Source organism: Saccopteryx bilineata, chromosome 7 (genome assembly GCF_036850765.1).
Source record: "Saccopteryx bilineata isolate mSacBil1 chromosome 7, mSacBil1_pri_phased_curated, whole genome shotgun sequence".
Taxonomy (NCBI): domain Eukaryota; kingdom Metazoa; phylum Chordata; class Mammalia; order Chiroptera; family Emballonuridae; genus Saccopteryx; species Saccopteryx bilineata.
Window position 1 is genome coordinate 29,191,815 of NC_089496.1, and position 16,511 is coordinate 29,208,325.

Here is a 16,511-nt window from a genome sequence, read left to right on the forward strand (position 1 = left end):
GAAAACAACATGTCAAAACTCAACACTTTCGGAGAACAACACTGAAGTACGAGATGAGCTACAAGGCAATTTCATAGGTTATTTCCTTCTTTGAGACAAAAGCCTGGGGATTTCCTATCTAGGACAGGATCTTACTAAGTGATGGTGACAAACGGACCAGAAAGAGTCCAGAAAGCCAGCAGAATGCGGGGGCTGTGGCCACCAGACAGAGAGCCAGGCAGCAGTGGGGACACAACCCTTTCCTGCCTCACTCGACTCCTCACAGGTGTGTCCCTTCTAAGTACCCCAGAAATGGGTCTCTTATTGGGGTGAGTCCCAGTCTAATAGAAATGTGTGCTGGGGGGTTTAATCTAAATTTTAATGCATCTACTCTAAGAAGCGTGGGAAAAGCAATTACCCTGGGGGGTGAGGCCCCGACAGACTTGGTCAGCAAGGACTGCGCTGCCCTTACCTGTGAGAACAAAGATTTTGTCAAGACAAGACCTGTGACTTACTGACTCGGCTCCTCTGTGGCCTCGTCACTTTCCTGCTGGGGGACCTTCTTCCTCTCTTCTCTCTCAGCCAGCTTCTTCATGGGGTCTTGTAAGCTCTTGATGACGAATCATAGAAAATAAAAAAGGAAAATAAGAACAAACAAACAAAAAGATCATCCATAAAAAAAATTCATCTGCCACTGGTCCCAGCAACCACACCTTGAATTAGAGATTTGGGGAGGTTACCTTGAATCAATCAAGTGGATAGAAATGGCAGTTTATATGTTCTCAGACCCATCCAAGAAATACTTGCCTAGAAAGGAGAGTTGTTTTGCCACTAGATTTATGTTCTCCCAGTTGTGATAAGTTATTCAGAAGGAGGCCTTTTGGCTATTGCTAATTTATTTTCCATCTTTAAAATGCAGCTAAGATAAACATTCTGTTTCTCTTACAGCCCACACATTGACAGAGTAGAAACTTTTCCTCCTCCCAAGGATGAGACAATTTCATTTTATTTTTAATTTTATTTGCTATTTAGCAACCTAAAACAACTTATAAAACAAGACGAAACAAAACCTTAAAAAAAAAACACCCCAGAAGTAGTTGCAAACATATTCTGACAGTTAACTCCCACGAGTGGACAGAGCGGGTGCGTCTAAATCTTTGTAGATTAAAAACAGGGGAGAGTCTTTTTATGACACATAATTTCTTGCGATGTCTGTCCCAAAGTTTACTAAATATTTAAGAAAAGATATCTTAATAAGCAACTGCCTAAAAACTATATATCAGTGACAAAGCTTGAGAAAGCAGAACTTTTCTCCAACAACTGAACAATGAGTTATACAAGGAGATCTCTATTTCTGGCTCTAATTAAAATACAAACCCTAGAAACACAAAAGAAACATCTCAAGACACTTATCTTGCTTCTATTCTCAGAGCTATTAAGTCCATCCTTTGGGCCTTGGCATCTCTTCTCCTGCCTTCTGCCTTCCAGACTTCCCCTCTGCTGTGACAACACGCGCACAAGAACGCAGGGAAGTTTCGTGTGCCCGCCCTGACCGACCAGTGATGACGGACGGGGGGCTGGGTGAAGGCAGGCTGGAGGCCAGGGCTCAGCAGAGCAGAGCTGTGATTGATTTTCATGTCTGCCTTAAATACCAGCTGGACACTGGTGTCACCCCTCCTAACTGGCACCCCCTGCACTGTCCTACAACACCCAGGCCACCATGATACTTTTTTCCTCAAGAACCGGTTATTTCTTCCCACTTCTAGTCTAATTCTCTCTGCCTAGTTTTAAGATCTAAAATGTGAGCCTATCTTACTCTCCCCAGCCACTTCCCACTCCCCCCCCCCCCCCCCCCCCCCCCCCCGCAATGTGAGCTTTCCATGCAGCTAGGCTTGTCTCCTATGTACTTGTCGGGGCCTTACTGTCTTTGCTCATTCTGCTCCTTAACCTAGAAGCTCTTCCTACTTATCTGTTCATCCTTCAAGTCTATTAGTCTTGCCTGACCAGGTGGTGGTGCAGTGGATAGAACATTGGTCTGGGACACAGAGGACCCAGGTTCAAAACCCCAAGGTCACCGACTTGAGCAGGGGCTCACCAGCTTGAGTTCAGGGTCACTGGCTTGAGCATGGAATGGATCATAGACATAACCCCATAGTCGCTAGCCTGAGCCCAAAGGTCACTGGCTTGAGCCCCAGGTTGCTGTCTTGAACAAGGGGTTACTCGGTCTGCTGTAGCCCCACAGTCAAGGCACATACGAGAAAGCAATCAATGAACTAAGGTGCCACAATGAAAAACTGATGATTGATGCTTCTCATCTCTCTCCCTTCCTGTCTGTCCATCCCTATCTGTCCCTCTCTCCGTCTCTGTCACAAAAAACCCCCCACAAAAAAACAAAAACCAATAGAACCACATGTAGAATGCTAGGAAAACTTAAAAAGGAAAAATTACTCATAATTTCATTTTCCCCAAATAATAAGTTCTTATTTTCATGTATTTCCTTTCTTTTTTACATACTTAGACTACTTTCATATTTGGAATTTGTTTGTGTACGTATATATTTTTCAGACAGTAGATGTTTGAATCGATATATTTTGTGTTGGTATTTCATAATCAAAAACACTCCTTATTATAGCAGAGAACGACTTCCTGTCTCTGGGCCTTTAGATTAGTACCCTCGGTCCACAAATAGTTTGTGTGCACCTCGTGCTCTTTGGAGAGCACGGATATACAGATAAACAAGACAGAGCAAGTGATCAGCTAGTGATGAACCTGGGCAGAGAATTACAACAGGGAACTAGAAAGTGATTGGATCATTACTTCAGTTAACAGGAATGTCCTCTCTTGCAAGTAACATTTCAGCTGAGAACTCAATGACACGTAGAAGCCAGCCAAATCCGGCTCAGGGAGAAGAGCCCCCCCCCCCCCCCCCCCAGAGCAGAGGTCTTAAGGTGGAGATGGCTTGGTTCATTTGAGGAACAAAAGGAACGACAACAGGGCTGCGGCGGAAGGCGCGAGAGAACAGGACTTAAGAGGCCGGGCTACGGAGGTCAGCAGGGGTCACACAGGGAGAACGTGTCTGTACCCACATCCATCAATATTTAACATTGTGCCTCATTAATTTCCTCATATTCATGTACTCTTTCTGTCTCTCTAATGCATGCGAACTAAATGGAATCCGTGGTCCCTGGCTGGAGGGAAATTGCTAGAAAGAACAGTACTGGAACAAATGAGGCAATTGGAATATGGACTGTGGTCTAGGTTATTTTTCTTTAATTATATACCCTAAAGCATCTGGTAAGAGCGGGGCACGTGGGTGTGTTTTTTGGAAATGTGCAAGCTTAAGGAGGAGTTCAACAGATGTCAAGAACTTACTCTTTTCAATGGATCTGCCAATCACAGCATTTTATTCACACACACACACACACACACACACACACACACTCCCGATGCAGTCTGACTCTCCCAAAGAGTGGTCCAACCCTGGTCAGAGTGAAGCCAGGAGTTTTTTCAGCCAAGATTCCGACGGCTCCAACAGTCAATTTTCAGTTCTGGGACACCGGTACGGGCCTCCTGGTTGGCTCAATTATCTTCTCATGGCATTTCTTTTATATCAACCAGAACGAGGCAGGGCCAGCCGGGTCTGCCCTCAGCTGGGCCGAGTCCGCCACGGTGCTCGCCTAGGCCCCCGAGATGCCCTGGACAGCTCCATGGTTATCATCCCCTCTGTCTCCAGCCTGACCTCCCTCAGAACCACACTTGAACAGCTCTCAGACAATCCCTTTGTAATGTAAACCACTCCTTCCTTCTTTTCAACCCCTTCCCCTGTTGGGCCATTAGCAGGGACTCAATTGTTGCCTCCCTGTCACCACAATCACAGTCAAATCACCATTGTGCTTAGCCAACAGAATGGCTGCAGTTCCAATTGCTACTTTAATTTATTATTAATAATTCCTGTGACAGAAACTCCTCTCATCCTACTATCACCATTGCCACTTAAAAGAGATGCTAAGTATGTACTTGTTGATTGATAAATTAATGTACAGAAGGTTAAACTGCAAAAATTAGAGATCTTTAGTTAGAAAATTCAAAGGCTCAGAAGAGTAATAAAAGTTTATGAAACAAACCACAAGTGTTAAAATATAACACTGAGCACATGGGCTTGTTTATTAAAAATCAGAATTTTGAACCAAGGGGAATTGTGTGTGTATGCACAGACACATATCAGTTTTACTGGGATATCATTCATAAACAATAGAATTCACCCACTTAACATATACACTTCAATGATTTTTAGTATAGTCACAGAGTTGTGCAACCATTACCACAATAAATTTCAGAACATTTTCAAGGGGCGTCTCTTAAAGTAAGAAAGAGTTTTAGATCAAACTATGCTAAACACTGCTCTCTAAGGCAGGAAAAGAACCCCACAACACATATGGAACTTGTTTCTTACAAAGATGTTATACATTGAAGAGATAAAGAGGCTTAGAGGAGCTGTGAAACATCACAGAGGACAAATCATGTCCCCTTTCCTCTCAAAATTAGCCCCTGGATGTGACTGACAGATACAGGATAAGCTATGTGGTGGACCACTGCTCTCCACCAAGGTTTGATTAAAAGGCCCTGTTGGGGGCTGGGGTGGAGGTGAATTCTTTCAAGTCCACAACTCAGCTGAAAACACTTAACCCTGGAGCATCGGTGAAAGTCAGAGGTGACAGCATTTTCCGTGTGACGTGAACACCTGCTCAGGCAAAATGAATCTAAGAGGCCTGGTTCACTGTAGAGACAAGGCAGCCATCAGATGGAACTATTTTGTATCACCGGCTGATGGAAGCCACATTCAAGTCCATGTCCAGAAATGAAATGTCAAAGCAATTCTGTTTCCAACCCCCAACCCACTAACTAGGTCTTTCAAGAAAACTGCTTGTGAAAAATCACTACGATGAGCAGCCATCCAGCATCCCGTGAAACTGAAAAGTTCTCCGAGGAGGAAATGTTTTTAGACCACGTAACCTTCCTCTGCCAAGGCTGCACTGACACGCTAATAGTTTCCATCAATGCTGCGATGGTGTCAGGAAGCACACACATGATCTATAAGATGAGCGTGACAGAGGAAATGCACAGATCGAGCTTGCAGCAATGTCCTAGAGAGGAAACAGCTTAACATAATAATGGGAGTTACTACTTCCTATATGAGGGAAATAAAAAGCAGGAGCAATGGTCATCGAATGAAAGCAAACGACTCGGCAAACACGTTTCACAGATGGAAGGCCAGCAGGCAGCCCTCATAGCTGACCTAATGTTGGACTTTGACAATCGGGTAACATTTTTTTCTAATCCTTAATTATGACAATTACTTTTCTCAGGCTGCTTCTCATTAATTACAGTGTATGCATACAAAGGTGCCAAATAGTGTCCATAAAAGGAAACAAAATTGCTCAAAATAGTGAGGCATGGTAAAAAGATGCTGGACTCAGTTGTGTGTGTGCGCGTGTGCGTGCGTGTGTGTGTGCGTGTGTGTGTGTGTGTGCGTGTGTGTGTGCGTGTGTGTGTGTGTGTTTATATAATTGGTAGCACATGAGGAATAAAAAGTAGAGGACATGACGATGTGTATGAGCCATGCAATTCATGGACGGGAAGCACGTGTCCTCCCTGCCCAGGCCGTTATAAAGTTATAAATTTATGATGACACTATATAAGGAACACTATTAATCTAGGACCAGAAGGTACTCTCGAGTTGTACTATAGAACAAAATGTTGAGGAATAAAATGAGAGAAAAATAAACAATCATAAATTATATAATCTTATTCTTTATAATAAGGAGGAAATTGGTACTGGGAAGCTGGGAAGGCATCACTGCGTCCTGGGAAGAGACAGACTTGGGAAATGGATTATGTAGTGCTGGGATGTGGAAAATGGTCTTCCCCCTGTGGGGTCTCGATTTACCCATCAGCACAATGGAGCTAATGAGAGGTAAACATTTCTTGGGACATTGTGAAGATGAACTGAGATAATGCTTATGGTAAACACTCAAAATGTGCTTCCTTATCAACAACTTTTAAAAAATCTAAAAGGCATTAGATGACTGCATCCTGTGTTAGGTGCTGCACTGCATGTTTGACACGTCTCACAAAACCCAGAGAAGGCCCTGGCCGGTTAGCTCAGTGGTAGAGCATCAGCCTGGCGTGCAGGAGTCCCGGGTTTGATTCCCGGCCAGGGCACACAGGAGAGGCGCCCATCTGCTTCTCCACCTCTCCCCCTCTCCTTCCTCTCTGTCTCTCTCTTCCCCTTCGGCAGCCAAGACTCCATTGGAGCAAAGTTTGCCCAGGCGCTGAGGATGGCTCTGTGGCCTCTGCCTCAGGCGCTAGAATGGCTCTGATTGCGGCAGAGCATCGCCCACTGGTGGGCATGCCGGGTGGATCCCGGTCGGGCGCATGCGGGAGTCTGTCTGACTGCCTCCCCATTTCCAACCTCAGAAAAATACAAAAAAAAGAAGAAAAAAACCCAGAGAAACAGCGCATTCCTGATTTTCTGACATGAAAATGGAGACTCAAAGAGGTGAAGGAACTTGCTTAAGGCCAATCAACCGCAGACAGGTAGAAGCAATATTTGAATCCAGGTCTTTGAAAGTCTACAAGTGGTTAAGAAATGGTATCCAACAGCCAAGCCAAGAACACTTACTGAACTCCCCTTTCATATGCCGTGCCAAGGAGATCGAGAGGACTTCATTCCAAATTCAAGAGGAAGCACCATGGGTTCCCACGTGTCTGAGGGACGGACATATACTGCTCATTTAAAATGAATATGAAGTGATAAAATATCCCCTAATTTTTGTGAGCAGTATATAAAAGATGCTTTTGCCGACAAGCAAACACTTAAAAGAGTTATTTGTAATTGAAAGTTTATAGCTGTACCTTTTAAAGGTGCCACTTCTGCTCTCTCCTCCCTCCAGCCTCATGGCCAGAAATGCCATCTGGAAGAAATGTCACGTGGCAGAGTAAAAAAAGCATAAGCCTCCCTGTTTCTAGATCTGCTCTATACTGGGCATGTGGCCTTGGACTAGTGATTAGACATCTGAGCTTCAGTTTCCTCTAGGAAATATGGAAACAAGAACAAGTATGTTGCACTGGCCAGGGAGCTCAGTTTGTTAGAGCATCGTCCTGAAGCACAGAGACTGCCGGTTCGATCCCCAGTCAGGGCACATACAGGAACAGATCTATGCCCCTGTCTCTCTCTTGCTCTCTCCCTTCCTCTCTCTAAAAAATCAATTAAAAAAAAAAGAAGAACGAGTATGCCCACCTTCCCAAGGTTGTTTTGAGGGTTAACTAAAATATATGCACTTGGCTTTCTGTATGTCAACGCTGAACCTAACAGTATTATTAATTCTAATACCCAACCCTGGTACATTAGAGTCATGCATACCACAACAGCTTCTCCTAAACGTTGCTATACCTCGCCCTTAGTAGAGTGCTTGGCATTGAACAACCACCCACACAGTGATAATGTTTGCCTTTCTTCCAGATGAAGAGTTAGGGAATGAGAAGGGGTGGGGGGTGGAGAACTCCCTGCTGTGAGGCGGGCCTGAGCTACGGCCGCCCAGAGGACCACATATCGGTCATCAAAGGGGATGGATGAAGTGATGACCAGCCACCCTCTGGCTTGCCCCCCTCAGATTTCAGTAGTGGTTGTGGTCAACCCCTCTAACCACCTCTCTCCCAGTGACCTGGATGCATCCCAATTTGCTCTTTGTAATGATCTGGCCTGGAGCAGCTCGGGTGAAAAACAATGTTCGGCTAAACGCTGTGTAAAGTAATGACACTGAGTGAAAACTTGAAAGTCTAAGAGGATGTTTTGGATGCTTGCCATGAGTAATTGCCATGTTGGGACTGGCAACGAAAATAGCATTGCGGAGATATTTACCCAATTTTCATAAAAACTATTATGGCTTTATTTTCAAAGCAAGTAACTACAGAGCCATGTGGCTTGTCGGTAAATGTTCAAGTGATTAACTGAGAAATGTGGAGGTGGGTGGAAGAAGGCTGTGAGGCATACGACTCTGAGAAAAATAGAATTGAGTAAAAGATGTTTTTGGAATTGCGAAAGCCGAAAGCGTTCTGGTGTTCAGAATGATGTTCCGCATAACAGCGCGAAGTCTGAGCCCCCGGGAGAGACAGGAGGGAACACTGGCACATCTGTTTCAATGGTTATTTTTGTACATGCTCAGAGTTGGGTTTTCAAATTCAGGTTTCCTTAGCGTTAGAAATCTGGCAGAGACCAAGAGCCAGTTGCAGAGCAGGGCTGCGTTTTCAGAATGAGCCGGCTGCAGGGGTAGGAGGCCCTCCTTCCTCTCTTGCTTGCAGGCCTGTCCCACCCTCTGTATTCCCGTGGGTACCAGATGAGCCCAGACTGGCCTGCAGGCTGAATGAAAGGGTTGGGAAGGAGCTGCCAGAGCATCTAGGGAGAAGGGAGGGAGCGGGTAGGGTTATCTGGGCGAGAGCCGAGAGACCGGGCATCCCACGGCCATCCGGCCTTGCCCGTGAAACTCACTGCTATACTCATCATCCAGGGTGAAACGGTGAGTCAGAAAGTAGTTTCTGCTGGGCTAGAGAATCTGGCAACCTCAACAGCCACTTCTGTAGTATGCTGGCCATGGCTGTCTTCTGGGTCCATTAGGGCAGTGGTCGGCAAACTCAGTAGTCAACAAAGCCAAATATCAACAGTACAACGACTGAAATTTCTTTTGAGAGCCAAATGTTTTAAACTTAAACTATATAGGTAGGTACATTCCTTATCGAGGTAGTGCCTGCATGTGGTGTTTTGTGGAAGAGCCACACTCAAGGGGCCAAAGAGCCGCATGTGGCTCATGAGCCGTGGTTTGCCGACCACTGGGTTAGGGTATTCCTGATAAGTCCATCCCTGTTACCCCCACATGGGCCACTGAAGCCACTACTCCAGCTGACACCATCACTACCACCACCAGCTCTCAACCACCATTGTCACCACCATTGCCAGAAGTGGAAAGTGGCAGAACGGGATTTAAAGCTGCTGCCTCCTGTGTGCGTGCTCTTACATACAAAGCTTTCTCCTGTATCCTGAGTCAACTACTGGGCTTTCCTTCCAACGCACTGGAATGGGCACATCGCAGGAAGATACTTTACTATCAGGCATTCTCATTTACATATAGCCTATCTGATCTCTTTAAAAATGCAAATGCAGAAGGACCTGTCTCTATCAGTCAGTTCTGAGTGTGTCCACTTCTTCAAAAGGACCAATGTGCAGCGGTCTCTAACCCACGTGCCAGATAGGGACAAAAAGGCCATTGATACAAATAGAATTTTAAGTTTTCCAGGGAAAAGCCACTCAACTCTTGAGTGGAGTCATAAATATCAATAAATATTTATTGCTCAAAAATATGAGATTACAGCATTGCTTCTTTTATTGGAAACCATTTATAAATAGTCTGTCTAATTTGAACTGTTAAAACAATTAGATTAGAAATATTTTTAATATTAAATTTCAATGCCAAACTTTCTGTGAAGTTAAAATTCTACAGAAATTTATTTTAAGTTAAAACAATGAAAATACTGTTACTGGAAGTAGAGTCTTCTCTACTTCAAAATAATTTCAAAAATAATTTTGAAAAAGAACTATATATATTTTCTAAAGAAAGCCTCAGTAGAAACAAAACTTGAACTTCTGGGCCATGCGTTACATCCCTGTAATTCTGCAGCAAAAGACTCTTCCCTCCAAACAGGATGCACCGAGTGTTTAACACATTAATTATCATCCTTCATCAAGCATAAAACTAACAGTCAGGAAATACAGCTGCAATGGCACAATTATCAACACACTCAGAATACACCCTGCAGCAAAGAAAACAAATAGGGTGCTTTTCATTAACAGAGCTTGGCAAACCTCTCCAAAGACAATGTTTTCTTTCCAGCCCCAGTCCCAAAAGGCATTTAAGGGGCTATTTACTTGGGTAAATGCAGAGAACAAACAAATTGTGAAAATACCTATTTAAGTTAAAGCTATCCATTATCAATACACAGTGCCATTCAGAAGAATATTACATACATTAAAAGATGACTTGATCCAATCAAAATCTAAATATAAGGCAGGTATTTAAAAAATATATATATTAGGGCAAGAGAGTGGTAAGTCAGACAATAGCCTGAGGTTTGGTGGTGATACAGAAGGTACTAGTGCTCTCATTTTCATACAACAGGCTTTGCAGTGTGGCTCTCTCTGTGCTATGATGGCTGTGTAATAACAAGATTTTACTATACAGGTTTGAATCCCTATAAAATAATTAGCTTGAGATTCTAGATGAATAGCATTCAAGAGAGGGAATACAAGCATAGTTTATTTGGTTGACTTCTGGACACTTAACATTGTTGATATTCTTATCCTCATATTACACCTCAACAGATTTATTACTCTACTGAGTTTGTATTACAATTAAACCATAAACTGGTAGTTAAACCATAATTGAAGGAAGGCTCTGGAGATGTAAAAGGCAATGGAGAGTCATCTGCCCCAAATATTTGCAGTTATACCTTGAACCACTGCCATCAAACTTTCACTAAATGCTCTGCCCAGAAGTCCTCTAACAAAACCATCTTGATTCTCTTCGCAGGATTAAATATCATGGCAAAAATTAGGGAGCCATATTTTCCTCAGCATAGGAGGCCAGGGATACACATAAGGACTCTTCCATTCTTGTGGCACAAATTTAATTTCATATCATGCTTTATATGCAATTAACTCAAACCTGAGCTTCCTGTAAATTGTATTTGGGGTAGGCACGTTATCTTCCACTTGGCTGATTTGCATTATGTACAACTGTCTTTCAAAAGATAACCTCCAAATTTGTATGTATTATAAAATAAAATCTGATACACATTCATACCCTAAAACAAAATTTCCACCTTATCAAAGAATAATCCATAGGATTCTACTCAGGCCTGTGTAAGAAATATAAATAGTGGGAATTATACTAATTATAATCAATCTGAAGATATCATTTAAGTCCATCTGATCTCATGAGTCATCTGAGTCCACTTTTTCCTTGCTGATTTTCTGTCTGAAAGATCTAGCCATTGATGTCAATGAGGTGTTAAAATCCCTTACTCTGACCATATTACTGTTGATCTCTCCCTATATGTCCATCAACGTTAGCTTTACATATTTAGGTGTTCCTATGTTGAGGGCATAAATATTTAAAGGGGTTATATACACTTGTTGGATTGATTTATTTATCACTATGTGTTGTCCTTCTTTGTCTCTTAGTATAGTCTTTGTTTTAAAGTCTATTTTTTGGATACAGAAATTCCTACCCAGTTTTTTTCCATTTGCATAAAATATCTTTTTCCATCCTTTTATTTCTAATCTCTGTGGGCTTTTATTCTCAGGTGAGTCTCTTGTAGACAGCATATGTAAGGGTCTTCTTTACTTATCCATTCAGCTACCCTGTCTTTTGATTGAAGCTTTAAGTCATGTATATGTAAAGTGATTCTTGATATATACATATGTATATATGTATTGCCATTTTATTCTTTTTACAACTATGTTCCTCTTTTTTTCTTTCATTTAATTTTGATCTGCTGGCCTTGGTTGGAACAGCCGCTTCCTAAGGTGCTGAATGCATGCAGTCCTTACCAACAGCAGTGTCACTGCTGATGTGATGAGGAAGGCTGTGGTTCAGGGTGTGCAGAACAAAGGAGGCTACATGAGAAATGAAAGGTCCCTCCCCTCAAGAACTAACAGTCCAGTTGACAGGACAAGAAAAGCCACATTCTGAATCCATTCATGCAGCCTGACAGTGGGCAAGTAAGTGACTAGCTGATAGAGGGACTGTGAAGAACAAACCCCATGGCCAGGTGTCCTGTCTGGTGTCAGGTCAGGGACATTACCACGTGAAGGGACTGTCTTGGGTTCTTCTTGGGACCTTCCTTTAAAGGGCCAACTTAAAGGCTTTCTGTCTTAGTATTTTTGAAGATGCAATGACATTAAAAACATCTCAAAATCAAAGAAGTATTTAATGGCAAAAAATATATAGCTTTTTAGTGTTTGTTAAGCATGATGATGGGACATAAATTGGCCAAAAAATTAGAAAGAAGGTCATTTCAAAGGTGAACTCTAACTAGTTCTTTCCTTTTAAGGATATGACCTGAAGCCCAGTGTTTGCTTACCGTTCTTAAAATCCTTTGGAACCCAAATCTCTTCCATATCTTGACATGCACTCACCCTCAGCAGCCATTAGAGAGCAAAATGATTCCACATTCAGCTGCAATACTGAGAATCAGACATGATGCATGTGTCCCTTTTGAGTTGAGAAAAATTAAGTTTGATGTTGCCTTTTTAATTAGAGAATATTACTATAGTCTTATGGGAAAATGCAATTCTAGATTGGATGGTGCTCACAGAATAAAATGTTATTTGTCAGAAGTAAGGGAAAAAAATACCTTCTTAAGTGAGCATATTTGAATTTCATAATTAAAAAGTAACAGAGTGTACTACTAGACTTGTCTAATCTTCCCTTTGGCAATGTCAAACTAGCATTTTAAAGGAGCAAGACTCATCACCAGGTTAGTAGGAGACAAAAACCAAGTCCAGGGCCAGGCTGGAGTTCACCACAATTCATCTCCTAGTAACGTGTACCCCAGAGTCCATCCTGTGTTTTTGGATTGTTGTGGCTTTGAATACTGATGCAGGAAAATGGACTCTGCTGGGGGCAGAGTTCCCACTCGGATGTCTGGAGTCTGTTAGAGTAATAATGCTTGCTGCAGTGGACACTGGGATAAGAACACAACTTCACTTTTCATCAGATTTCCTAATGGCCTCTCTAGCTTTCATACCTTCAACGTCGTGAATTCATACGGCTGGTAGCCTTTGAAGCTCTCGTGGATGGCTGCCATGGTGTGAGAAGTTTTCTCCCAGAAATGAAGCAGGGTGGTCTGGAAAGAAAGACAGTAAAGCTCTTAATATTTTGAATGCCCAGTTCTAGGCATGGGTCCCAGAGAAGCGTTCCCATCCATGGCTGTCAAGGTCCTTCAAAACATGGTTCCAATCCACCTCTACAGACTTGGATTGTCTCCCATAGTTGCCCCACTCATACCCTGTATTTCAGCCACACTTGATGCTTCCCTGTCCCCCAAACACACTAACTCCATGACTTATGTGCTCTACCACCCGGGACAGTCTCCTCTCCATTCTCTTTGTACTTACTCCAGCTCCACCCTCCAAAACACAGAGCTTATCGTTCACAATATACAGTGTGTCTGTAAAGTCACGGTGCACTTTGACTGGTCACAGGAAAGCAACAAAAGATGATAGAAATGTGAAATCTGCACCAAATAAAAGGAAAACTCTCCCAGTTTCATACCTATTCAATGAAGTTCAATGTGGGCTCACACACAGATTTTTTAGGGCTCCTTAGGTAGCTATCCCATATAGCCTCTACAGACTCGTCACTGACTGATTGCCTACCAGAATGGGGTTTCTCCACCAAACTGCTGGTTTCCTTCAACTGCTTATCCCACCGAGTAATGTTATTCCTACGTGGTGGCGCTTCATTATAAACGCGCTGATATTCACGTTGCGCTTTGGTCATGGATTCGAATTTAGCGAGCCACAGAACACACTGAACTTTCCTCTGTACTGTCCACATCTCGACTGGCATGGCCGTGGAATGCTCCGCTGTATACACGATGTTACGTCATCATCTGCACATGCTACAGAAACTGGGAGGGTTTTCCTTTTATTTGATGATTTCACATTTCTAACGTCTTTTGTTGCTTTCCTGTGATCCCCAAACGCATTCAATTTCTCCCTCTTCAAACCCTCATCAGAATTTGTAGAACTTCTTTACTTAGCACACCCTGCTCTGTCATTGAGGTATAGAAAATATAGTTAGACTTGACCATCTCTGACTTCCTTTTTAAACCTCTTTGAGGACAGGGAATCTGGTCTTATGAATTTTTATATTCCCTACAACATTAGAGTTTGGTCTCCTGTACTCAGCTGGTGTGCATGGTACTATTGATAGATACAAAGTGCTAACCAGAGATTGGAAGGAGACAGCACCAAGTTCACCAAAATTATGACAGCTTGTGACTGTGGCATGAGAAGTACAGGCATCGACGCTGAATTCAGAGGCAGCTTTCTGAAGGATAGGACGCGGTCTGATACATCAAAGGCAGTGGGTTTGGAAAGGCACAAGGGAAGGGGGCAAGGCACTCAGGCAGAAAGCACCACGTAAGCCAATGCAGGGAAGTGAGAATCAGAGTGCACGCACGGGGAAGAGCTGATATTTGGGTTGATTACATTGTAGTCTGCTAGAAGAAAGAGCTGCAGGAAGTCAAATATGAGAAAGGCAGGCCCTGGCCGGTTGGCTCAGCGGTAGAGTGTCGGCCTAGCGTGCAGAGGACCCGGGTTTGATTCCCAGCCAGGGCACACAGGAGAAGCGCCCATTTGCCCCCTCCGCCGCGCCTTCCTCTCTGTCTCTCTCTTCCCCTCCCGCAGCCAAGGCTCCATTGGAGCAAAGATGGCCCGGGCGCTGGGGATGGCTCTGTGGCCTCTGCCTCAGGTGCTAGAGTGGCTCTGGTCGCAACATGGCGACGCCCAGGATGGGCAGAGCATCGCCCCCTGGTGGGCAGAGCATCGCCCCATGGTGGGAGTGCCGGGTGGATCCCGGTCGGGCGCATGCGGGAGTCTGTCTATCTCTCCCTGTTTCCAGCTTCAGAAAAATGCAAAAAAGAAAAATATGAGAAAGGCATTCAGAACTTCAGAATGTCCAAACCATATTTTTAGCTTAAACACCGTTTTTCCTGTTAGCTAAACCTCATACCATTCTTGATTCACTGTAACAGTCGTCACTTCGTTACCTGGTAGGTTGCTAGCATGTGAGACAAGAGATTGCATCGACTTGCTCCAAGAAGGTCCACTTTCTGACACACGTCCATCTTCAATTTGTCAAAGCTTTTTTTGGCAAGGCGTACTTGTGCTTGTACCTAAGAAAGTAAAAGGAAGCATTTTAAACCAGTCAACCTCTTAAGTAGTCAAAATTTGCTGGTTAGAAAAGGCTAATAGTGGGCTTATCCCTTTCATATAAGAAAACACCGCCCTGGCCGGTGGCTCAGCGGTAGAGCATCGGCCTAGCATGCGGAGGACCCGGGTTCGATTCCCGGCCAGGGCACACAGGAGAAGCGCCCATTTGCTTCTCCACCCCTCCGCCGCGCTTTCCTCTCTGTCTCTCTCTTCCCCTCCCGCAGCCGAGGCTCCATTGGAGCAAAGATGGCCTGGGCGCTGGGGATGGCTCTGTGGCCTCTGCCCCAGGCGCTAGAGTGGCTCTGGTCGCAACATGGCGACGCCCAGGATGGGCAGAGCATCGCCCCCTGGTGGGCAGAGTGTCGCCCCTGGTGGGCGTGCCGGGTGGATCCTGGTCGGGCGCATGCGGGAGTCTGTCTGACTGTCTCTCCCTGTTTCCAGCTTCAGAAAAATGAAAAAAAAAAAAAAAAGAAAAAAAAAAAAAAAGAAAACACCTCTGAAAATTCCAGGCAAGCAAGGAGATCCCACAACATTCCTTCTTTACTACCAAAAGACCTAAAGGACAGTAATGCGTATCATGATTATATAGCAAACTTACCATCCTAACGATAGTTTTCTCAGTTGAATATTAAAATTCCTCTCTTTTAAAGCCATTCACAAACTGACCATAGCGGGGAGAAATCTGGAAACATGCCGGTTGGCAAGGGAACAACCTTTGCCATATTGTATTCATTGTTCTTTGAAGCTGGCTTCCTTGAGTGCTAACATCTTACGTAACATACTACGTTGGTTGAGAATAAGAAATTAATGCTGATACAATCCTGTTAACACCAGATGTTGTTTGAATTTTTACCAACTTTTATCCTTTTCTTTTCCAAGATCCAATCTAGAATACCACAAAAGGGAATTGTGACACAGCCTAAAAAACAATCTCTACTGATAAACTTTCAAATACATTAAAATGGAGTATGTACACTAGCAATCCTCCATCCATCATGGAGCAATATAGTAATTCAGGGACAGAGTGAAGGTCAGGAAAAGATTCAGAAATAGCTATTCTATATATTATGTGATGAAAAAATAGAAGGCTTTAAAATTTAATACAGCCATGTTAAAAATGGTGATGTCAAAATTCACTTTTCCTCCAATCTGAGGCATCATCACATCATATTTTAACTAGGGAAAGCCAGCCAGATATTCATTTATGTCAGATACTTCACGCACTGGTTGTTACAAGGTAGATAACTATGAGTTGGGAGTTAATAATAGCTCTTTCATCACAGGATAGATACCGGAGGCAAGGACAATGTCTTCCTTGATCACCATTGTATGATCAGCACGTGGCGACCTGCTACAAAGCCGGTGCTGAATACATATTTCGTGACTAAAAGAAGAAATTTTCCAGGCCATTTCAAAGGGTAAATTACCTGAGTACCATTTTAGAGCATAACCTTTAAAGTGGTCTTAGCAGTAATGATTT

The 16,511-nt window shown here is 43.5% G+C and overlaps 1 protein-coding gene across 15 annotated transcripts in view; it reads right to left on the minus strand.

Annotated features, from left to right (window-relative positions):
• Positions 1-16,511, minus strand: part of ICA1 (islet cell autoantigen 1) — a 162,753-nt gene that overhangs the window by 29,470 nt on the left and 116,772 nt on the right. For all 15 annotated transcript variants that reach the window (XM_066239604.1, XM_066239591.1, XM_066239598.1 and 12 more), the window contains 3 exons: positions 14,869-14,994; positions 12,841-12,939; positions 495-589 (listed from right to left, as the gene is read on the minus strand). In XM_066239604.1, the coding sequence (XP_066095701.1) occupies positions 495-589; positions 12,841-12,939; positions 14,869-14,994 (320 nt within the window). The remainder of the gene's footprint in view (positions 1-494; positions 590-12,840; positions 12,940-14,868; positions 14,995-16,511) is intronic.